This window comes from Erythrolamprus reginae, chromosome 9 (genome assembly GCF_031021105.1).
Source record: "Erythrolamprus reginae isolate rEryReg1 chromosome 9, rEryReg1.hap1, whole genome shotgun sequence".
In the NCBI taxonomy this organism is placed as follows: Eukaryota; Metazoa; Chordata; class Lepidosauria; order Squamata; family Dipsadidae; genus Erythrolamprus; species Erythrolamprus reginae.
In genome coordinates, this window is record NC_091958.1 from 27,878,129 (window position 1) to 27,902,530 (window position 24,402).

Genomic DNA, 24,402 nt, shown 5'->3' on the forward strand with positions numbered 1-24,402 from the left:
CTCAGAAGGATGGAAGGTGAGTCAACCTTGAGCTGGTCAAGATCGAACTGCTGGCAGTGAGCTGAATTAGCCTGCAATACTGCATTTTAACCACTGCGCCACCATAGCTATACCAGTATTACAGTACCTGATAGTGTCATCCCTGCTGTTATTTTGTCCAGTATTTTTGGTATTCACACTAAATGAAATGTATAAATGTTATTTTTAATTGCATTGATAATGGAGAAAACACACTGGACAGAGAAAATAGTCTGCTTCAGTGTGGGGTAATTATGCTGGGCACCAAGATTAACTTTCAGGTTCAGGTTTTGGACATTATAATCATATCAAGATACTTTTTACTGTCTGAAAACATTTATATTTAAATAGCTTGTTCAAATCCATGCTGTGATGATGATGTAGGCATTTCATTTCTACTCATTTCGTTAAAATTAACGAATAGTTCTGCCAGCATGTCAGAAAATGGTGATTTGGATCAGTGACGTGGTTCTTTCCTTCTGTTTTTCTAGGAATCCTATTTTCATTGGACTTTTGGGGTAACAGAGGCTGACTGCTATGGAGCCATTGAGGTTGACAATGGAAACACCATCCTCTTCATCCCGAGGCTTCCAGAGAGCTATGCCGTTTGGATGGGGAAGTAAGATGCTTTTTTTCTCCAAAACTGAAGCTTTTCAAACATGTTTCTGTAATGGGCTGAACAGTTTTGAAAATAAATGTTCTATAATCTTGGGAAATCACTAGCATTTCCTTTTTGGAACAATATTGTTTATTGCATAGGTCTTCAAACTTTAAAGACTTGTGGAATTTAAAGACTTCTGGACTTCAACTCCAGCTATGCTGGCTGGAGAATTCTGGGAGGTGAAGGCTACAAGTCTTAAATTTGCCAAGTTTGGGAACCCCTGGTTTATTTTATTTATTTTTAATCCATGTTTGCTAGAAGGAATCTCAGCTATATTTTTGTTTTGCTTCTGCTGGTTTCATACATGAGGAGTGGTGAATTGGGTGTCCATTGGGCATAAGTTTAATGTTCTCTGGTCTCTTGGAAGAAATTACCTGAGAAGACTGGTATCGATCTCAGAAATTCAGCTGGAATGGAATGCTGTAATTTAGCAAAACCAGTTTACTGGAATTAGAGCTAACACATCATCATCATCATCATCATCATCATCATCATCATCATCATCATTTTTTAAAGATGTATATGCCATCCCTCTCCGAGGGGAAACTTTATATTGGAAACTTGCACATTAAAAATAAATAAATTAGCATTGGGAAATATAATAAATGGAACTGTGCAGAAGTTAAGTATCTCTGTTATGTTTTAGGTCAGTAAGAAAAAAATAATAGAGGGGAAAGGAGAGAAAGGGTTATGGAAGAAAAGCAAGCAGGCCTTTAGAGGTGCTGGAAATTGGTGACAGAACTAAGAAGGATGCCCAGGAATGTGGGACAAGTTGCCCTCAGGTGGTTTCCAAAGCTGAGGCATCTCTCTCTTTTTCTTCTTGTAAAAGAGAGAGAAGGGAATCCAATCCTTATCAAACATGGGAAAGATGCCAAACAGAAAGGTCTAGCTAATGTCTTCAGTGGAGGAATGAAATTAAGACCGTCTTTCTTGGATTAGAACCCGATCTTAAATTAACAAGGAGAAAGTCATCCAACTTTTGAAAATGTTCTTCTGGTGTCTTGTGGTTCGTTGCAAAGCCTTCAGCTGCTCAGTGCTTTATTTGGGGCCCTGAACAATCTTGTGGCATCCTCAGCCATGGCTGTCCTTTGTGCCTCTCACGTCACCTCTGTGCCATCTGCAGACACATTTCCAAAAAGAGCAGAACAATTCTGTGCCTTGAAACCAAGGAGTAAAGGAGTTGGTTATCTGGGGTCCCACCATCACCTTCTGTGTTTATGTGCCAGAGTGGTGGAGAGCTGCACTTTCCTTAATGAAAAAGGATGGAAATTTGATTGTGGGGAGAAATATGCAAATGAGAATGTGCTTTTTGAACATGCTGGCTCCCTTCTTTGGTGCATAGCTAAAGAGCAGTGGTGGTGCACTATTGCCGGCTAATTATGCTGGCTGCCAGCTCGAGGCTGACTCAGCCATCCTTCCAGGGTGGGTAAAATGAGGACCCAGATTGTTGGGGGTAAGACACTGATATTTGTGAACCACTTAGAGAGGGCTGTGAAGCTCTGTATAAGCCTAAGTGGTTGGTTAATCCACAGTAACTGAATTTAAAAATGCCTGGGATAAACATATAGCCATCCTAAGATAAAATACAGGAAATAGTTTAAGGGCAGACTAGATGGACCATGAAGTCTTTTTCTGCCATCAATCTTCTATGTTTCTATTTTTCTAAGTTACAGAGGCATTGAAATGCAAGATACCATCCTCAAATTCTTCCACAACCCATTGTTCTTGCTGCAACTTTCATAACCTAGAAATATTTTTGTGTCAGGCATCTATTTTGTTCCCGCCATCAACTGGATGGAAGGCAATTTTTTCTTCAAAATGAAATAAAAGAAGATAGGAAGGTTTCCTTTCATGATAACCTGAGGAGGAGTTTTCTCCTCACCAACGAGATCTAAGGAGGCTTGGACACAGATTTCTTTAAAAGGCAGATTTCTTTAAAGTGCTTATCTGAAGCGCATGATGCTTTCCTCATAATTTTGCAGAAGAAGGATCTAATGAGCTGGTCAATTTTGCACAAATGAAAGAGGAAGGTAAAGTGGGGTTCCTTTTTTGGTAGTAACTATAACTATATCCTGTTAAATGGGGCCTTGTAGTGTATAAAGTTGTGCTTAAGAGTTCTCACAATCTGAATGGAAAAAGTAGCCGCCTTGCGTGTAAAGGTGTGTGTAGGCTCATAAGTTAGCAGACATGCAGACACCCACAGTATTTTTGAGAAAAGACCAACAACTTCGCTGTTGGGTCTTGGGTCGGAAAATCTTCTCCTATCTGTTATTGCTGTAGCCTGATCTTAAAAAGAAAAGACTGTAGATCACTTGGTGGGATTTATATCACATTCTTGCTTTCATTGTAATAAAGGTTTAATTCTTGTGAAGAACATTTACTTTTGAGTCTAAAGATGCCTCACTTGCAGATGCCATGCGAACAATTCCTGTGAGAAGTTCATGACAAACCTTGTTACCTTCTTTGATAAAGTGACTAAATTAGTGGACCGTGGAAGTGCTCTGGATATAGAATACTTAGATTTCAGTAAGGCGTTTGATAATGTCGACTACACTCTACTTCTTGGTGAGACGAAATCATTCAGGCTAAAGAATACCACTGTCGGGACAAGAAGCAATGGGTGGAAGCTTGTCAGAAGAAGATCCAACCAGGAAATAAGGAGGAATTTCCTGACAGAACTCTTAAGCATTGGAACCAATGGCCTCTCAGAATTGTGGGCAGAGTGGATAAAAATTGATGGTTTTAAAAAAATAAATAATTAGATTTTAAAAATTTAAATAGGATTTTTAAAATCAAATTTATTTTAATAAAATGTTTTTGGAATAAAAAAATCTATTTAAAGATAGTTTTCTATATAAGATACATTAATAATTTAATTTATTCAGCATGAAATGGAATTTAGTTATATAGCATGAGGCTCTATATACTGCAATATTGGGACTGTCGTTGAGTCAACAGCGGATCAGTGAGCCTTGTTGGCACAGTGGTTAGAGTGCAGTACTGTAAACTACTTCTGCGGATTACCAGCTGTCAGCGGTTTGGCTGTTCAAATCTCAGTAGGCTCAAGATTGATTCAGCCTCTCAACCTTCCAAGGTTGGTAAAATGAGGACCCAGATTATTGGGGACAATAGGCTGACTCTCTGTAAACCGCTTAGAGAGGGCTGAAAAGCCCTGTGAAGCAATATATAAGTCTAAATGCTATTGCTATCAAAAGTGGAGCCACTGTGGGACAGAGATGACAGTTGCTCCTTAAAAATTATGATTTAAATTGAGTTGATTTAAATCAAGCCTTTTTACTAGTGATTTAAATCGATCAGATTTAAATCAAATCCACCCTGGATTGTGGGTGCTCCATCATTGGAGGTTTTAAAGAAAAGATTGGATAAGATATTATGAGGACTCCTCCCTTGGGCAGGGGATTAGACCTAAAGACCTTCAAGGTCCCTCCAAACTCCATGATTCTGTGTATATAAGAACAAGTTGGTTTTGAGCAGAGCTCACCAATTAATATCTTGGCAAAAATAAAATAAAATAAATAAATCTTTAAGCTGCTCCCATCAGGCCTGAATGTTGACATTTAGTTATATAGATCTAGTTCATTCTTAGGCAGTTTAAAATGTTATTTCCAGTTGTTTAACATTCTCTTCACAATTGAACATATGTGCTGTTCTTTAATCTATCAGAAGCAATAAACGCTCACATCTTACTGTGGGATTTTATGCTAAGGAAGCTGTTTATTCCATTGTTGCTTCATGACCAGCAATGGGTGTTAAGTTTTGCTCCCTCCTTCCCCCCCCCCCCCCACTGTGCCCTGCCGCTTCTGAAAGGCAGTTAACTATATTAAAATAGAACTTGGCTACTGATGGACGCAGAGGTAGATTGCAGATTTTATTATGGGTATTGCAATTATCTTGCTCTTACCAGCTGTATTGCATTTCATTTTGGGCATCATTCTGTCTCCAGTTGAGTTAGTCTTTGTGAGATGAATGTGATAAAAAAATAACAATTGAAATAATAATGCTAATAGCACCTGTGAAAGGGATGCATATTACAAAGACTGACAATTGAAAATAGGATATAGGTTCTAGTGGAAAGTTCAGCCCTTGCCGCATATACAGATAATCTAAGTGGTTTTTTAAAGGCCAATCTAGACAAAAGCTTACTTTTTATAACTGGTGAATAAAAAGTACATTGGCAGAACAATTGAGGAAAGCCTATCAGAGTTGCTGTGTCCTGGTTAGGCAATGAGTACTTTTTGTGAATGATTAAATGTTCAGAGCTTGTCACAGCCAATATGCAATTTCTTCAGGTTTTGGGGGGAACAGTTTGTTTTGGAAGCAAATATCCAGTGAAGACAATTATCTAAAACCTTCTCAAGAATTTTTGACATCAAAGAGGTGGAATGGCCGACTGATGAGACAAAATGCAGCATGAAACATGAATTCTGAACCATATAGGCATTAATATGTAAGGACTGCTAGGGAAGAAAAGATGAAAGTGACTACACAATACCGGTAAACCTCTTCTCATCAACATCCTTACCTTTTTCCATTCAGAATCCCTTGGAAATTTTTCTCGTGTATCTTTCTATACTTACTCTTACTAAGTTACTTTTAGAATAGAGTAACTTCAGAGTGGGATCAAAATATACTGCTCAAAAAAATAAAGGGAACACTCAAAGAACACATCCTAAATCTGAATGAATGAAATATTCCCATTGAATACTTTGTTCTGTACAAAGTTGAATGTGCACAACAGCGTGTGAAATTGATTGTCAATCGGTGTTGCTTCCTAAGTGGACAGTTTTATTTTACAGAAGTTTGATTTGCTTGGAGTTATTTTGTGTTGTTTAAGTGTTCTCTTTATTTTTTTGAGCAGTGTATAAGATTGCACCCACCATTTGTTCAGTTAAAACTGCACCTGTATTTTACATGAAGTGTGGCTAGCCCTCTGCACATCATCTGTTCTTAGGGGAGCACATCTAGTTTAATTTAATTTATTAGATTTATAATCTAGAAAATGTCAAATGTGAGTTAATGCTAGTGACTTTGTAGTAAGCTAGTTTGTGCATGTGAAAGAAAATATAGGTATGTTATTTGTGGATATTTGTGTTCTCAGACTTCTGTTTTCAGTTAACTGTGGTCTGGGGCGGGATATGTGGAGCTCTTCAAGTAGAGTTTTGAATTTCCCTCCTTTTCTGTCTTTCACTTAAATAAAAGTGGTCTGTTGTGCCTAAATTACAAACTATAGTTAACTACTGTTCATGGGAAGAAGCCAAGATTATAAGCCAAGCTTTGTGTCAGGGTTCCAAATAGGATCTGAAATTAGAGTCCAAGGCATAGCATTCCTCAAAGTTCCCATTTATTAGCATAGCCATGTTGGCATATCTGTGAGAAATCCGAATCTGAAGTCCCATGGGTCTCTCCACTCAGTTGAAAGTTAATTCCCTTGTTCCCACACCCACAAGTTCACCACGTTGACCAGTTTCCTTCTGCCAATGTGTCCATTACTCCCATCAGCTTCTGGGCAGGTGTTGAATAAAGGATGACCTTGATAATCTAGAAGGAATTTGCTATGGCTATATCTCTCATTTATTCATGCAGCAGCCCTCCCTAAATTCCCACAGCACTAACACATTCTACATTAAAATGCTGCCAATTGGTTTCTGGACACAATTCAAAGTGTTGGTAATGATCTATAAAGCCCTACATGGCATGGGATCAGTTTACTTGCAGGACCACCTTCTGCCATATAAGACCCAGCAACTGGTGAGGTCCCACAAAATCGGCCTTCTCCAGGCCCCATCAACTAGACAATGTTGCTTGGCGGGCCCTATGGGAAGAGCCTTCTTTGTGGGGGGCCTGGCCCTCTGGAATCAGCTTCCTGCCAAAGATTCCCATTGTCCCCACCCTCCTCACCTTCCACAAGAGTCTTAAAACTCATTTTAAGACCAAGACAAATTTCTTGTGTGTCCAATCACACTTGGCCAGTAAAATTCTATTCTATTCTATTTATGCCGCCAGGCTTGGGGTGATTAGATTTTAGCCCCTGGCCGATGAATGGTATGTATGATTGCAGTCTGAATAGTATGACTGATTTTTATTATAACTGGGGATTTTAGACTGGTTTATTTAGTTTAATTAATTGGATAAGTTTTACTGTATACTACTGTTTCTTTTTTATAATGTTTGTGACATATAAATCCAATAACTAACTAACTAACTAAATAATATGTGGAAGGCCAAAGTCTTCAATTCAAATGATGGCTTCGGCCTGACACTTTGAAGTTGCGATGTTTTATGACTTGGCTCTTTTAGCGATCTGTTTCAAATTTTCTTCTTGAAGTAGAAACCTACTCAAGGAGGGCAGAAAATATGGGTCACCTCGCCATCCCTTATTCTTCCGCTTCTTGGTCAGAAGACCTTGGAAAGAGAGAATGAAAAAACTGACACCCAACCTGAGCTGACCTGCTCAGGTTTTTGCGGGAAAAAAGATAAACCTTGTGGTCTGTTAAAAATAGAAACAAACTGTTCTGACCCAACTCCCCAAATACGACAAATCCTCCGTAGTTGAAGCAATGATTCCTTTATTAGGAGCGCCAGCAGCCCCGGCAAAATGTTTATTCTCTTGTCTGCCACATCTATTCACCTCCGCCCCCTGCCTTTGATCCCCAGAACTCGGGTGGGGTTTTGCTAACAATGGTCACTCTTCTGTCCCTCTCCTCTCCTCTGCCTTCTGTGCATCAGGTAAGTGGTTCCTCCTCTTCCTCATCAGCCACCTGGGGGCTGTTGACTCTCCATTTGAGGGCTGATGGATGGCCCAGGCTCCCACCTCTGTCTGTCACTCAGCCAGCTCCATGCCCTCTTCTCCCTCGGAGGTTTCAGGATGCCTTGATGCTGACCCTGACTTCCCACGCCTCCTTCTCCTCTTCTGACTTGGCTGCTGGAGGGGTGGGCAGCCGACAGGCCACAACACAACCTTTTAATCCCTGTTTGCTATCATGCCTGGTGGGCTGGGTAGATATCCAAGGTTTATTAAGAAACAGCACAGTACAATTGAGCGTTGGGTCCAAATGGAAAGGTTCCTTTGTTGGAAATCCACGGAGAGGCTGTGTCTACCCTTGGAGCAGATCATCAGGCTTGGAATCCATTCACTTCTCTCCTTGCTGCCAATCTTTTTGGATTAGATGGACAGTAGGTGTAATTGCACAATTTAGGGTTTAAGACCACATACCTGCAATATATTATATTGCAGACTTCCATTTTGCTAATTAATGCTGCACCTGCCGTTTACCTCAGTTTAATTATAACTGACAGAACGAGTCAGTGTATTGATTAAAGTTATTTGCTGAATCAAAACATAATGTACAACAGCTGGTCTGTGTATCACATATGGCAAAACAATGTAATTGCTTGCAGAGAATTATCTTTGGCCTGGCAATGTCCTGGAGCTTGTGAATATCTGCATCCAAATTTGCATATTTTTAAAAGGACAGGCTGTCTGCCCATTGTCCTCTCTCTAGTTTTTTCCCCCAGAAACTGCTTTTCAAAAGATGTTTCTAGAGTGCAGTCAAATGACCCTTTTGAGGAACTTTGAAGTAAGAAGTTGAAAATGTGGCAAGTGCTGAATTTTCTGTCCATTCTGCCCAGAATATTTTGTTCTGCATCAGAGTGGAGAGAAGCTTGAGGTTTTCATTTCACCAGAAAAGTTGCTCAGAGTAAAAAGTTTTTATATTCTCATGTTGTATCCCAGTAAAATTCTGCAACGTCTCGTTAAAGTGTGTTTCCTATCCTGGGACCTCGAAAAGCCAGAGTTGGTTTCTGCTGTGGATGCTGTTGAAATTCAGTGGGCAAAATAATAAAAATAAATAAACAAACAAATAATAATAATGATGATGATGATGATAATGATGATGATGATGAAGGAGTTGGAAAGGACCTTGGAGGTCTTCATGTCCAATTTCCTGCTTGGGCAGAAAACCCTACACCACTTCAGACAGATGGTTATCCAAAATCTTCTTAAAAACCTCCAGTGTTGGAGCATTCACAACTTCTGGAGGCAAGCGGTTCCACTGATTAATGATTCTAACTATCAGGAAATTTTTCCTTAGGTCTAAGTTGCTTCTCTCCTTGTTTAGTTTCCACCCATTGCTTCTTGTTCTACCTTCAGGTGCTTTGGAGAACAGCTTAACTCCTTCTTCTTTGTGGCAACCCCTGAGATATTGGAACACTGCTATCATGTCTTCCCTGGCCCTTCCTTTCATTAAACCAAATATACCCAGTTCCTGCAATCATTCTTCAGAATGTAGGTGTGGGGTCTTTGGTGCTCTCTGAGCTTGTTTGGTTTCTTGCAGAGGTTTCATGACCCTAAGCAGGTAACCTCATCAGTGCTAGTCTGCAATCAGTGCTAGAATGCAGGTGTCAAGCCGGTGCAGAGGTTGGTGATAAATCAACGGCTTGCCACACTATCTATAGAAGGGCTGATGTTTATGGGAACTTGGAAGGGGTGATTTTCAGGAGGGAGCAGATGCAGCCACAAAGCATTCTTTCGAGGGGTTCAAGGACATCCTATCCCCTCCCACCTGGGTGGAAACGGAAGGAGGACTGCCCACGCTGGCACAATCTGAGTAGGCAACGTGACAAGTTTGTGGGTGTGGGACAAGGGATGTGAACTTTCAACTGGGTGGGAAACTCAGATTCAGGTTTCCTGGTGTAGGTGGGCAATAAATTGAAACTTTGAGGAGTATTTTGACTTGGACTCTGATTTAGTTTGGATATTTCCTGGAACTTTGACAACATATGTTTTTGGTGACCTCAGGTGGGTCCAAAAAGGAAGTGAATAGCAAGATCCGTCACTTGTGTAAGCACAACATTTTATCCTCATATAGATTTTGCTCTCAGACCCCGAAAAGGAAGTTAAATGTCTCCATCATTAGGCCAGAATCAACTCAGCACTGCAGATCTCTTGGTGGTGGTTATGTTGCAGAAAGCAGAATCTTAGCCAGTGACCCATGTTGAACTTAAGTGCTGGTGCATAAACCAAGACCGTTGCATATCTGACCTTGCACAGCCCAGCAAGTGACACCTGCCCTTCATAGGCAGATACTCTGGATGAAAGAATCTAAAATTCTACGGGCACAAACTGAGTTCAGACAGAAGTAAAAACTTCAGTGTTGTTTCTTGGCACTTGTTTCCTTTCTGAACTACACTGGCTTTTGAAAAGCACTCAGCTGATTTAAGCACAACTGGAGAGCAGAAAAATACCAGCTATAGAATTTGAGGTAAGGGGATTTGGGATGCCAAGAATGCCATCTTTAGCAATTCTTGGCTACTGCTTTCCTGATGTTCCATGATCTGATAAAACGAATCTCATAATCATATTTCAGCTGTGCCACTGAGTCTTGTGTTCCTCTTTGGAGAATTCCTCAGTCCATGCGCACCATCTGGGCATAGTTTTGCTAGTTTCTAAAAAAAAGATGAAAAATTTGCTACCTGAAATAACACATTTTGCTACTGTGAACTCCCCCTCCCCCCGGGATCCTGAATATTTCTGTGCCCATGATTGTAAACTATTAATGTGGTGAAATCGCATTTACATTTGTATTTTGGCTTCTAGCAGATTAACACTGCAGGCATTTGTCTGTCTGTCTGTCTCCTATTTATCTGTCTGTCTGTCTCTACCATCTATCATTTCTCTTTCTCTCTCCTATGTCTGTCTATCTGTCTGTCTGTCTGTCTGTCTATCTATCTTCTATGTCTGTCTATCTATCTTTGTCTGTCTGTCTGTCTATCTATCACCTCTCTATCTATCTTCTGTCTGTGTTTTCTATCTATCTGTCTTTCCTTATCTGTCTGTCTGTCTTTTTGTCCTATCTATCTATCTATCCATCCATCCATCCATCCTTCCATCCATCCATCCAACCACACCACCCGCCCACCCACCCACCTACCTACCTACCTACCGTCTATCATATCTCTCTCTCCATCCATCCATCCATCCATGGTATGTATTGAGTATTCCTTTGTGCATATATGTGTGGTTTATTTATGGTTGGGTATTGAATATTTCTAGGTGGAAATTTCCCTTGGACTCCTTTTTTTTTTGTTCTGCAGTATTCTTTGCTTTCTTGTTCTTGGCAAATTTGAAAAGCTGCCTTGGCTGCACATAGAAGAGTTTATTTTAAAAAATACCCATAACCTTGGCTCTGTCAGAAACATCTGTTAGTGCCTCCTAAAATCTCTGGTATTGTTCCCCTAGCTGGTCTTGACACCCACTTGTTTAGTTAACACTTTGCCATCTGTGCATCTGATGTTAGTATAAGGAGGTGTGGGTAGGTTGGCAAGCCAGGGATAGCCCCTGGATGTCCCTCTCCGCCACACTCCAATTTTTCATGCTTTGTTCCTGGCTTCCAATATTGTTTTCATCTTACCCTTTTATCAAAACTCCTTTTTTGTAGCTTTTCACAAAGAAAAACTGCTTGGTGCTTTAGGTAACTTGCATGCCTCACTCTTCCATCCACCCCACCCCCAAATACTGTATGTGTGTTATATTTGCAGTCTGAGAAGGATGTTTCCTATCCTACCTAGATGTCATTGACAGAGAGATCCAGTGCAAATGTGTTGGACTACAATTCCTATTAACTGCAACACCCAGCCAAATTGACTGGGAATTCTTGATGTTTCTTTCTCCAAACATTGGAAGGGTACCATATGGTAGAAGTTTGAGTTGCACTAATCAGCTTATGAATATTTTAGCTAAAGAAAATAAAAATAACAAACAAAGGCTGAATTGTGTATTTTCTTAATAAATGCATTTTAAGATCTGCATATGTATTTTTAAAAAATACAAGTGGGATTTCCTCCTGTGTTTGTGTTGGGTAATGCAGATTCTTGTGTATTATCTAAATATTTAATCATTAAAAACATCTTAGGAATACATTATTTTTGGGGAGAGTTTTGAGAAAGTGTTTAAATAACAAAATGTGTACTTGCAAATATTTCAACATTTTAAAATTCAATTGGATGACAATAGCTTTTCTCTCTTTATCCCATGAATATCACCATCTGTGGCCTGGAGCCTGGCCGGGTTATAAGCTGGTGGAGCTGGAAGAGTTCTGTGCTTGGAGGGGGGTGGGGGCTCCAATTTAAAACATCTGCTTTGTTGCTCTTCCCAGGGTTTGTCATTCCCTTGCTTCTTCCTGGGCCTGGATTGGGTGTAGTCATCTTGAACCTGGCCTGATCTCTTCTTTCCCCGTTCCCTGGCCAGCCTCCGTCTGTTGCTGATGGGTCTTCAGCCATCTTTGTTTATTTATTTTATTTTATTTATTTATTTTGTCCAATACACAATAATACACAATGAAGGTTATAGAGGATATAGTAGAGAAGAAATACGAGATATAGGAGAAACTATAGGATAGGGGATGGAAGGCACTCTAGTGCGCTTATGTACGCCCCTTCCTTCCTTAGGAATCTGGAGAGGTCAACCATTCTATGCTACTTCCCTCCCCCCCCCCATGTTTCCCAGATGGGACAGGGGCAAGGTGTAGGAAAGCTGAGGAGCATCTATTGGGGGATGCTGGAGATCACAAATTGCATTGGCACTCACAAATTGCATTGGCTTTGCAGGATCCTGTCAACTTGCAGGCAGCTGTCTGCATCTGCAAAACCGTGGTCCGACCACCCTAGATATATTGGGATTCTGCAAATTATATCTGGCAACTTTTTGCCTCCGAACTGGTGTTGTCTGATTTGCAGTGACTTCACCTCTTGTAAATCTTTGCAGAGGAATGATGGGAAAGTTTCATGAAGCCAGTCTTTGCCATCTGCCTGTCAACTCGCAAAGCTTTCCTGACCTGCTCTCAAGTTGCCATAAACAAGGGGATGAGGAACCGAACCTTGCAGCTGCAGTGAGGGAATCACACTTCAGTCAAAACAAAAGCACATGCCAGCTATCCCTGTGTCAAGGCCATCTCCACAGACACCCACAGCAAAATTGCTTCGTTGGGGAATGGGACTAATGGCACACCTTGTGGGGAGGAAACAGGTTCAAAGCCAGGCCATCAATTGAATGAGGTCAGAATTAGCTTACACTTGCAACGTGCTAACATGAAGCTCCTAATAAATAACTGGATTTCTTTTGAAACTTGGCTCAAGGTTTCATTAGGGCATCGGTTGGAACCCTGACACTGTCCAGAAGAAAGCCAGTTTAGCGAATTGGGGTGGAATGGGATAACTCACCGCAGCCAACTTGCTGTGGTCAACTCACCTTAGCTAACTTGCTTTGGGACAACTCATTACGGGATAACCTGCTACAGGTAGAATTAAATAATTCAGTTTAATTGTTTATAATAAATAAATATTTTAATTTATTCAAACATTTCATTCTGGCCCTCTTTTGGCATCCTTTCTTTAATTATTTTATTCTACCATTTGTTGGATATCAGGGTAACTCGTGTCCCACAGTGAGTTAGCACTGGTGAGTTGTCTATGAGTATATGAAGATGAGAAGGAGCTACTGGTAATGAAATGTATGAAAATTTTTTATGATTATGGGATTATTTTGCCGATAATTATGAGCACTGTCAGGTTTCTGCTACAAGTGGATGGAAGGGAAGATTGGGTTTATGAAGGGTGCATAATCTCTGTTTTTAATCAAATTGGCTCTTCATTACAGATATTTAATGAATTCAGTCTTTGAATTCCCCCTTGAACCTATTATCTCATCTGTGAGACACAGATCAGTGCCTAAGTTTTGTTAAACTTAATAACTTTTGCTCTTTCAAAAGTTTCAGTAGCCTTCTTGATGCAGATGCTAAAAGTCTCTACTTTCAGGGGATATGTAGATGAAAATATGCATTTGAATACATGTTCCTTAAACTAAAATCAATAATGTTGAGAAGGGACTGCAAAGATTTGAGCAGGCTTGTGAGGGAGTAAGACCCAGATAGATTCTAGCAAGAGACTTGCAGGCACTTTAAGGATTAACAAAAGTGTTATTGTGTAAGCTCACAGTTCACTAGATCAAATGCCTGGAGGATAGAGAATTATCTGTACTATTTTGGGGGAGGGAGTGTTTAAGTGATTGGAAGATGGGGGAGCTAGAAGGCAGGTAGAATTACTTACACTAATGTTCTTGAACAAAGCAGGTATTTCATGTGACATGATTTCCCCATTGTTAAGAAACCTTGATCTTTGTTAAATTCCTAAGAAACATCTATAACAAATACTAGGTCCAATCTTGCACTTGAAACACTATATTCTTTTCTCAAAGGTGTCCTGAAGTGGGGAAAGTTCTCCCCCCCCCCTTGTTGAAAAAAAATCAAAACCAGAAGCACAAACAGATGACTGATTCAGCTGGATTCAGAAACGTCTTTATAAACATAGTAACATATGAATTTACAATACCATTAGCAGAGCTCTTCTTCAAGCAATTACAGACTGCAGAGAACAGTTAGTTTCATTTCAGCAGAGTTCAGAGTCGGAGAGTACAGAGTGTGGACCTGGAGCCATGCCCAGCCTTCAGCTTAAGTTTTCAGTTTTGATTCTCTGCACAGCCTCAGAAGTATTTAACTCCCGTTGGCTGACTTACTTGCTATGCCTGTTAATTAGCTGCCCTTGTTAAAATGGCTTCCCCAGTTCATGAATATCTTAACACGCCTCTAATTTTTATTTTTATTGAAAATGTTATTATTTTTCTCTACAAATTTCATTTCTATATCAATACACACCTCCCTTAAATATATCAAAAGCATAGATATACTGGTACATATATTTTAAATCAGTCAATCATAAACCAGTATCTTATTTTACATCAATTTTCAACTCCTATTTATCAGTCTGTCTCTTGCACTCCCTTCCCTCTACCTTCATCTCCTCTACCTACTTTCTTACTCCTTCTCTCCTCCTCTTACTTTCCACCGCTCATTCATCTCTCTGCTACCTGTCTTCCTTCATCTACCCTCTGTTTCCATCTTTATTTTCTCTTTTCTTCTCTTGCCTTTCTACTTCCTTCCACTTCTCCTTTCCTCTCCCTTCACTTTCTTTTTTTTTTTAAATTTTTTTTATTGTTTTTCATAAAATAGACATACAGACATACAAACATTAAACATAGAGTGGGGATGTATTTCCCCGCTTCTTTTGAAAGTATACATTCAAATAGAAAAAAGAATACATAATCAAATATTTGTTAAATGTTAAAAGGTCTAGTAAAAAATTTTCAAATCTTAAATGCAATGTAAATACGGTATAAGTAAAAATTCTTAATATGTTGCTTATGTATAATATATTCATCTAATCAAACATTTAAACAACTCTCAACTACTCTCAACTGCTACTACTACTAAACATACATAAACCAAAATTCTTAATATGTTGCTTGTGAATAAACTATTATATCATGATCATCAACAAATACATTTGAGCTAATATTAATATTGTTATTACCTAAATAAAAACAAATACATCTCTTATTTTTTCTTATCTAGCCATTTATATATATTATTCCATGTTTCATAAAATTTAGTATCTTCTTGATCATTTAATCGTCTTGTCATCATATCCATTTCAGCGCAATCTAATATTTTAGCTATAACTTCTTCTTTCTTGGGGATTTCCTCCCCCTTCCAATTTTGCGCATATATTATTCTAGCCGCAGTTAATATGTGTATGATTAAATAAAGAGTTTCTTTCTTATAAGTCTGATTGGTAATTCCTAATAAGTAAAATTCCGGGGTGTTATCTATATCATGCTTTAATATTTCTTTTAATATCTTCTCAATCATCTTCCAATAAATTTTAGCTTTACCACATGTCCACCATTGATGGTAATAAGTTCCTATATCTTTCTTGCATTTCCAACATAATGGGGATGTTTTGGGAAACATTTTTGCTATCCTATTTGGTGGGAGATGCCATCTATAAAACATTTTAATTTGGTTTTCTTTTAATGAAACTGACTTGGTCATTTTCCAATTATTAATCCAAACTTTTTCCCATGTATCTATATCTATTTCCTTACCTATATTTCTGCACCATCTTATCATAGTATCTTTTAGAGTCAACTCTATATTTTTATGAGCGATAAGAAATTTATATATTTTCCCTATCATTTTTACTGAATTGGTGGTAATTAAATTGCTTAGCAAATTCTTACTTTTATTAAAAATGTAAAGAGTTTTATCCTTCTGGTATCTGGATCGAATCTGGGCATAATGCCACCAGTCTATTATTATCCCTTCTTCTTGTAATTTATTCCTAGGCTTTAGCTTCATCTGGTCATTTAATAGTTCTTTATATCTATAAAATATTTTCGTATCTTTTATAGACTTTGGATGTGTTATTGCTTCTAGGGGGGCTATCCATTCTGGAACATTTAAGAAGTGATTTTTCTTTATGTCTTTCCAAACCTCTAATAAATACTTCCTTAATGTGTGTCTTTTAAAATATGAGTGATTTTTTTCCTTGTCATACCATATAAATGCGTGCCAACCCAGCATGAGATCATGTCCTTCTAAATTTAATATTCTTTTATTCTCTAAAGTTATCCAATCCTTAATCCATGTTAAGGCGGCAGCCTGGTAATATAATTTCCAGTTTGGAAGGCCAAATCCTCCTCTTTCTTTAATATCTTCTAAACAGTTTATTTTTATCCTTGCTTTTTTCCCTTGCCATATAAATTTTTTAACTAAATTTGTCAAAGTTCTAAAAAAAGTTCCCCCTGGATTTATTGGAATTACCTGAAAAAGAAATAAAACCTTAGGTAAAATATTCATCTTAATTGTGGCAATTCTTCCTAAAAATGATATTTTCAGGTTGTTCCACGTTTCTAAATCTTTTTTAATTTCTGATAATAATTTTATATAATTATCATTTTTTAATGTTATTGTTTTCGCTGTTAAATTTATTCCTAAGTATTTTACTTTCTTTACGGTTTTTATTCCAGAAATATTTTCTAATTTAGTTTCTTGTATTTTATTCATATTTTTAGTTAAGAAAAAAGTTTTGCTTTTATTTATCTTTAGACCTGCTACCTTTCCGTATTGTTCAATAGTTTGCAATAAAGAAGGAACTGTTGTTATCGGTTCTTCGATTATAAACGTTAAATCGTCTGCAAAGGCTTGAAGTTTGTAAGTTTCGTCTCCTATAGTTAAACCTTTTATTTCAGAATCCGCTCTTATTTTAATTAATAAAGTTTCAAGAGTCATAATGAATAACAATGGTGATATAGGACATCCTTGACGAACTCCCTTATTTATATCAAGTGTTGGTAATTGATTATTATTTAATATTATCTTAGTCGTTTGTTTTGAGTATATAGTATCTATTAAATTAACAAATTTTGGGCCAAATCTCATTCTGTTTAATTGCATTTTTATAAATGTCCAGTTAACGTTGTCAAAGGCCTTTTGAGCATCTAAGAACATTAAAGATGCTGTCTTACCTGAATGTTGTTCATAGTATTCTAATGTATTTATTACAGTTCTAAGATTGTTTTTAATTTGTCTCCCTGGTAGAAATCCATTTTGGTCTTGGTGTATTATTCCATTTATAATTCTTTTAAGTCTATCTGCATAGATGGCAATAAATATTTTATAATCTACATTTAATAATGATATGGGTCTATAATTTTTGATTTTTCCTGGGTCAGTGCCTGGTTTGTGTATTAAAGTTGTCAACGATTCTGACCAAGATTTCGGAATTTTACCCTCAAGTCTACATAAATTAAAAGTTTCTAACATATGGTTTCTTATTATTTCATTTTCTATCTTGTACCATTCTGCCGGTATAGCATCTGGACCGGTGGCCTTGTTGTTTTTCTGTTTTTTAATTATAGTTAGGAGTTCTTCCATTGTTATTGGTCCATCCAATGTAGTCTGTTGGTCTTCTGTTATTTGTGGTAATTTTGAAGCCTGTAAGTAATTAAAAACTTCATCTTCGCTAACATTATCTTTGGTATAGAGATCTTTATAAAAATTATACACAATGTCCGCCTTTCCTTCTGTATCATATTTTATTGTACCATCTTTATCTTCTAATTTTTTTATCAATTTGGATTGACTCTGCTTTCTAAGTTTATATGCTAGCCATCTGCCTGGTTTATTTGCGTGTTCAAAATAATGTTGTTTTGCTCTTTTAATTTTTTCAGTTATTTGATTTTGTTCTATAATTCTGATTTTATGTTTAATTACATTTATTTCTGTTTTAAAATCTCTGTTCTTGATGTGTTGCTGCGATGCAAATTCCAATTGTTTTAATTCATTTATTAATTGTACATACTTTAATTTATTTTCCTTGTTGTATTTTGCTATATAGGATATTGTTAACCCTCTTATATAAGCTTTGAGTGTATCCCATAAATTCTGTGGAGTGGTGTCTGAAGTTTTATTAATTTCAAGAAATATTTTTAGTTCCTTTTCGATCCAATCCTTATAGTTCTTATCGTTTAATATATTTCTATTCATCCGCCAAATATTCTGTTTATTATTCATTCTTATATAAACCACTATTGGATTGTGGTCGGCCCATGTATTAACATCTATCTCTACCTCCCTTATTTGTTCTGCGACCATTTTTGGTGTCCATACCATATCTATTCTTGTCCAGATTTTGTGGGGATTAGAATAAAACGTAAATTGTCTTTTATGGGGGTGTCTTTCCCTCCATATATTATTTAACAGTAATTCTGCTTTCATTATTTGAAAAGTTCTAGGTAGTAAATTTCTTGTTTTTTTACTTTTTTTCCTTTTATTATTACTTCCCCCCCCTGAATGGTCTAGTTGCCTGTTCACAATAGCATTAAAATCACCTATTATTAATACATTCTCAATAGCTAAATCTATTATTATTTGATGTAAATTTTTATAAAATGTCATTTGATCTTCATTAGGGGCGTAGATAGAAACAACCACTATAGGTCTAGGTTCAATATCAACTTGTACAATCAGTATTCTACCGTCATTATCCTTGAATATTTGTTTGGAATTTATAGAATTCTCAACATACATCACCACACCTCTTTTTTTTTGATCTGCTAATGCAGCATACATTTTTCCAATTTTGGGATTCAACAATAATTTTTGGTTATCTTTTTTAATATGTACTTCTTGTAATATTGCAATTTGAGCATTTTGACTTCTGATTTTAGAAAAGATTTGTTTCCTTTTCCTTGGTTCGTTAAGTCCATTAACATTTACCGAAAAGATCTTTAGATCTTTACTTGTTGTCATTTAGTAGGTTTTTTGGTTTCTCGCTGAGGTTGAACTCTTCTAGCACCTTGGTCCTGCTCTATTGCCTGAGCAGTGGCCCCCAAAAGTTCTTCTTGTTGGATTACTGATTTTTCCCCTAGTTGCTTTTGTGCTGGTTGTTGTTGAGCCTCTTGTTGCTTATTTGAAAGGTCCAGGTGACTGATGCCACTATTTTCAAAGAAATACCTAGCTTGTTCTACGTTTTCCAACTTGTATCTTGTAGAGCGCCATGTCAGAGAAAGACCTTGTGGGATTAACCAACGATAAGTTATATTTTCTTTGATCAAAATTTTGGTAAGAAAATGGTAATCTCTTCTGCTCTCTCTGACACTTCTTGGAACTTGTTTTAATATTTTTATTTCAACTCCTTGATGTTGGAGTTTGGAGTTTCTTGCCCATTGGAGTATGTCATCTCGCAAAGTTTTCCTGGTAAATTTAATATGAATCTCTCTTGGGAGGTTGTGGCGACGGATGTAACTATTCGAAGTTCTGTAAACTTCATCGATTTCTTTCGCTAGCGCAGCAGGATCCTCCTGGAGTATTCCTCCAATAGTTTCCGCCATAGTCATTTTTAAATCTTCATCTTTTTCCTCTTTCATATTCTGAAATCGTAGTCCATACGAAGCACGTTGCATCTCCAACTGAATGATTGATTCATCATGCCTTCTATGTCTTGCATCAGCTCTCCCTTCAAGATATTCTATTCTTTTTTCATTTTTGTCAGATTTCTCTTCAACTTTTTTCACTCGATCATCACTTTCTTGTAGTGTTTGTTGAATCTCCCTTATCTGGTCTTTCACCTCGCCCATATCAACTTTCAATTGGGCCATCTCCTTTTTAAATTCTGTCAAGCCTGCTTTTATAGCTTCTCTTTGTTGTGTTGCGTCCTCTTTTATAGCCTCTCTTTGTTGGGTAGCATCTTCTTGAGATTTGAACATAAAGTCCTGCATAGTGTTTAAAGTTTCTTGTAGTGTTGCAAAGTTGGACTGCATTGTTTTGTCTTTTTCTTTATCCTTGGAAGACATAGCTGACGTCTGATGCGTCGGGGAAGGACGCGGCGACGCTTGCGGAGAAGAGATTGTTGCAGTAGTTTGTTTTTTAACCGTTTTAACAAAAGTTGAAGAACTTGACATTATCAATTTTGAATCCACTATTTAAAATTCAAATTAATTTAAATCAATCTAAATTTGTATGTAGTGAAAGGGAGAAAATTTCTATAAATTCCAAATCTGTTCAATCTGTTTTATTAACAATTACCCTTAAAATATAACTTTTCAGTTGTCAGGAAAATTCAAAATTCAAAATCCAATATATATTATTGTTATTATTATTGTTATTATTTTAAAAATTTAAAAATTTAAAAATATAATACCAAAGAAAACAAATGTGAGACTTTTAGGAATAAAAGAAAGTAAAAGTTAAAAATAGATGGTCTAATAAGAAGGCAGAGTAAATAACAGCAAAGAAAAAATAATAACTATTTTAAAAAGGGAGATTATAAAAAGGTGAAGAAAGAAAATAAAAAGAAGAGAAAAGAGACTTAATAGGAAAGTGGAAAGAGGGAGAAAGAAGGGGAGAGAAAGAAAAAAGGGGGAATATTTCAATTCAAATAATTAGAATAGAGCAGGAAGCCAAGGTTTGTTAACAGTGCATAGTCTTCAATTCAAACTTCTTTTACAGATAGGAGTAAAAAGAAGGAAAATCAGAAGGGGATCAAAAGAGGATTAATTAATCAAAAAGAAAACACAGTATATGTACTTATAGTCTTCTTATAAATTAAGAAATTATACTAAATAAATGAAGAATGTAGATCCAAATGTCAGAAGATACAGTTATACTTAATCCCAGTTGCAGGTCTCAAAAAGAAAGTCAAATTAATAGTTTTCTTGTGATTAAAATGGAGTCTATGTTCTTTTCCAAATTCAAGACAGAGGCAAAAAAAAAGTAGATCCCAAGATGGAGTCAGGTTAGAGGTTCATATGGCCAGGCAGATGTGAAAAAGTTCTCAAAAAAGAAAAAAATAATCCCAAGAAAAAGGCAATCAGCAAGTAATCCAAAGTAATCCAAAGGCAGTCAGCAGATAATCCAGCTAGGTTAATCCAAGGGTAAATATTCCAAAGGAAAGGTGTCAATTTCTTCTATTTCCCTTTTATTTTCAAATTGTTATATTATGTTATTATGTTGCAAAGACAGCAGGATGAGGAAAAAAAATAAGGCAACAAAGTTGTATTCCTCCGCTGTTGAAATGTCAGCCCGGAACACAATGTTTTTAGCAGACTATAAAAAAGAGATTTTACTCATCATTTCTGATTTCTTTTAGCCATTAAAATTTTCTAAATAGTCATTTCCAGTTTAAGTTCTTTTATTAGAGCATAAGGTAGAAAAGATATTTTATAGGTTCCAAAGTTCAAATGGAAAATGGAAACAATGAAAATGAGAAGAATTAGTCTCGGCTGTTGTTTGCGGATGAGTCTCAAAGAGAAAAAAAACTTTCGCTTTCGCCTTGTTAAAGAAAGCTTTCCCTTGAGGCTTCAGTACGATCAAATCTTCTAATTCTAGTCTTGAAACAAAGAGGAAATTTTTTACCTTGAGTCCTTTATCGAATGTATTCTTTTTCAGTCGGTTAAATGTAAAACTTTCGCTTCAGGAATTTTTCTCAGCTTCCCGCTGGGTGAGGGGAGAAAGCGCTGGCCGGTCCTCTTAGACAAAGAGGATCGGTTCTCCCGTCTTCGAAGCTGCGGGGCGAACCGCTGCCTCCGGAGTCTCAGCGATGGCTCCTCGGGCAGAGGGGAGCCCCCTGTTCTGGGATCGGGCCATCCGAGCCCGATCCGATCGCAAATGCGACCTTCGGAGGGGGTAGAAAGGATCGCCTGGCAGAGCCCTGCCAGAGATGTCCCGCCGCGATCTCCACCAAACCGGAAGTCCTCCTCTCCCTTCACTTTCTACTTCTTCTTCCTCCCTCTTTTATCTTCCCCTCTATTTTTTAGATACAGTAGTACCTTTCCTGGTGTTAACTTGGTCTCTTGTTTCATATAGAGATGCAGATTCATTTAGATTTTGATGGAACACTGCTAGCATAGAAAGGGACATAACACTTTGAAGAATGAGCTAGTTGATGTTCGTCTGATGTGTGGAGTCACCAGGATAGCATCGTTGGCATAGATACAGAGGGGAATTGGCACATTTGGTTGCACTCTGCCTCGCTGCTTTATGATGCATTGTTGCTGTTGTTTAGTAGCTGTTTTAAGTTAGTTTTCAGCCAGTGGGGACAGTGTCTTCGTTCAGGTTGGGCTGCCAGTCATTAAAACCCCCAGGAGATATTCATAATCAGTCTATAATGGGATCAGGGCTTAATCTACATATTATGAATACATAAGTAAGAATCTGGTTAAACAAAGAACACATCAAAGCGTGCAACCCGTCTTGTGTTAATTGAGCACACCGACCCAACGTTTGCTGTCTGTGTTGGACAAAAGTGAGGAGGCCCTGCGATCATTAATTGAATTAGATGCTCCAGTTAATGAGGTTACCATCAAGTGAATGTGAGAGGCTGGCAAAGACTGCCATGGTGCAGGGAAGACAAAAGGGTATATAGATGGGGGTGGGGGTGGGATTTGATACACCCTGGCATTTGTTGCCAAGCACCCAAATTTTGATCACATGACTTGGGGGCCATTGCAACAGTCGTAACTTTGTTGTGAGGATGGGTGTAAGTATCATATATCCAGTGGTGCATAACTTCAAGCAGTTCTGACCAAACGGTCATTAAGTGAGGACAATTTTGTAGTGACATATTTTTGGCATTCTTGGCTTTTTCAATTACTCAGCAGGCATCTGTTGATAATGTCTTGTATGCCTTGGTCCTTTGGACATCAGCCGTCCCTTTATTCCATATAGAATTTGAATCTTCACTGGTCAGTCCTAAACATTATTTGCTAGACGTAAATTCAAAGTATTTATACACTCAGTTAAGTCTCCTAATCCAAGACCCTGCTTTAAAAAAATCGGTGAATTGAAGCGGCTCTGTAATGAGGAATGGGCCAAAGTTATTCCAAGCTGGTCTGTGGGATTAATGCAGATACAGAAATGTTTCTGCTGCTCAAAATATAAAGCTTTATCTATTTTTCCCAAAGAAAAATGCTGAAAAGTAGCTAGTCCTCATAATAAAGACATGACATGCACCCTGCTTTACAGAAATGGATAATCTAAAAGAATTATAAGTGATATCATTGTGATCCTATTTATCTGTGTATTTCTCCCCCCCCCCCCTGAGGTGGGCTGCTAAGGGGGAAGGGTGACATGTGCTCGCACCTGTGGCTCTGAATGCTAGAGGAGTCCAGTGCAATTCTGCTACTGCACCTGGGCAGGGAGTGAAATCACGCGTGGACATGCAGAAGCACTCGTGGCTACTCAGGTGCAGTTGCAGAATTGCGCTGGACTCCGCTCGCACGCAGAGCCCCGGGGGCGAGCACACATCACCGTTCCACCTTAGCAGCCCACCTCTGCCCCCCCCAATCATTGGTGTAGTATTGCAATTTGAGGCATGCCTGATTTGAATCTGACTGTTGTGTGACAGGCAAGGAAGCAGAACAAGTTGTCCATCGTTATTCTGCGCGTATGCACAAACAGGCTACACAATCACTGCTCACTTGATACCTCTAATTTAATTTTTTTCCCAGTGAACAGGCATAGGAGAATGACACAGTGGGCTCTGGGAGAGGGTGCTTGTTTAACTAATAAAGACAGAGGCTGTGTGTGTGAATCTAGCCATCATTTTGTGGACTCATTTCCAAAAGGGTACATAGTCTCCAATTGCTTGGCTCTTACTTGATTCTGGGGACATTGTGAGAGGGATCTTGCAGTCTTAGTAGACAACCAGCTAAACACGAGCCAGCAGTGTGCAGCAGCAGCCAAAAAAGCCAATGCAATCCCAGATTCCATTAACAAAGGGATCCAGTCAAGATCAAGGGAGTTACTAATATCCCTCTACAAAGCCTTAGTAAGACCACACCCAGAATACTGCATCCAGTCTTGGTCACCCCACTATAAAAAAGAGGTTGAGACTTTAGAAAGAGTGCAGAGAAGAGCAACCAAGATGATTAGGGGACTGGAGGCTGAAACATGTGAAGTACAGTTACGGGAACTGGGCTTGGCTAGTCTAGTGAAGAGAAGGACCAGGGGAGACATGATAGCATCTTCCAATATTTCAGGGCTTTCACAAAGAGGTGGAGGTCAAGCTATTTTCCAAAGCACCTGAAGGCCAGACAAGGAACAATGGATGGAAACTGATCAAGGAGAGATTCAACCTAGAAATTAGGAGAAATTTTCTGACAGTGAGAACAGTCAATCGATGGTACAGAAGTTGCCTTCGGAAATTGTGGAAGCTTCATCACTGGAGGCTTTCAAGAAGAGACTGGACTGCCAACTGTTAGAAATGGTGTGGGGTCTCCTGCATGGGGATGGACTAGATGACCTACAAGG

General features: G+C 38.1%; 1 protein-coding gene across 1 annotated transcript in view; it reads left to right on the plus strand.

Moving 5' to 3' along the window:
- The window catches only part of PEPD (peptidase D), a 217,938-nt gene that overhangs the window by 15,858 nt on the left and 177,678 nt on the right, over positions 1-24,402 (plus strand). The window contains exon 3 of the mRNA XM_070760680.1: positions 510-637. Coding sequence (XP_070616781.1) covers positions 510-637 — 128 coding nt within the window. The remainder of the gene's footprint in view (positions 1-509; positions 638-24,402) is intronic.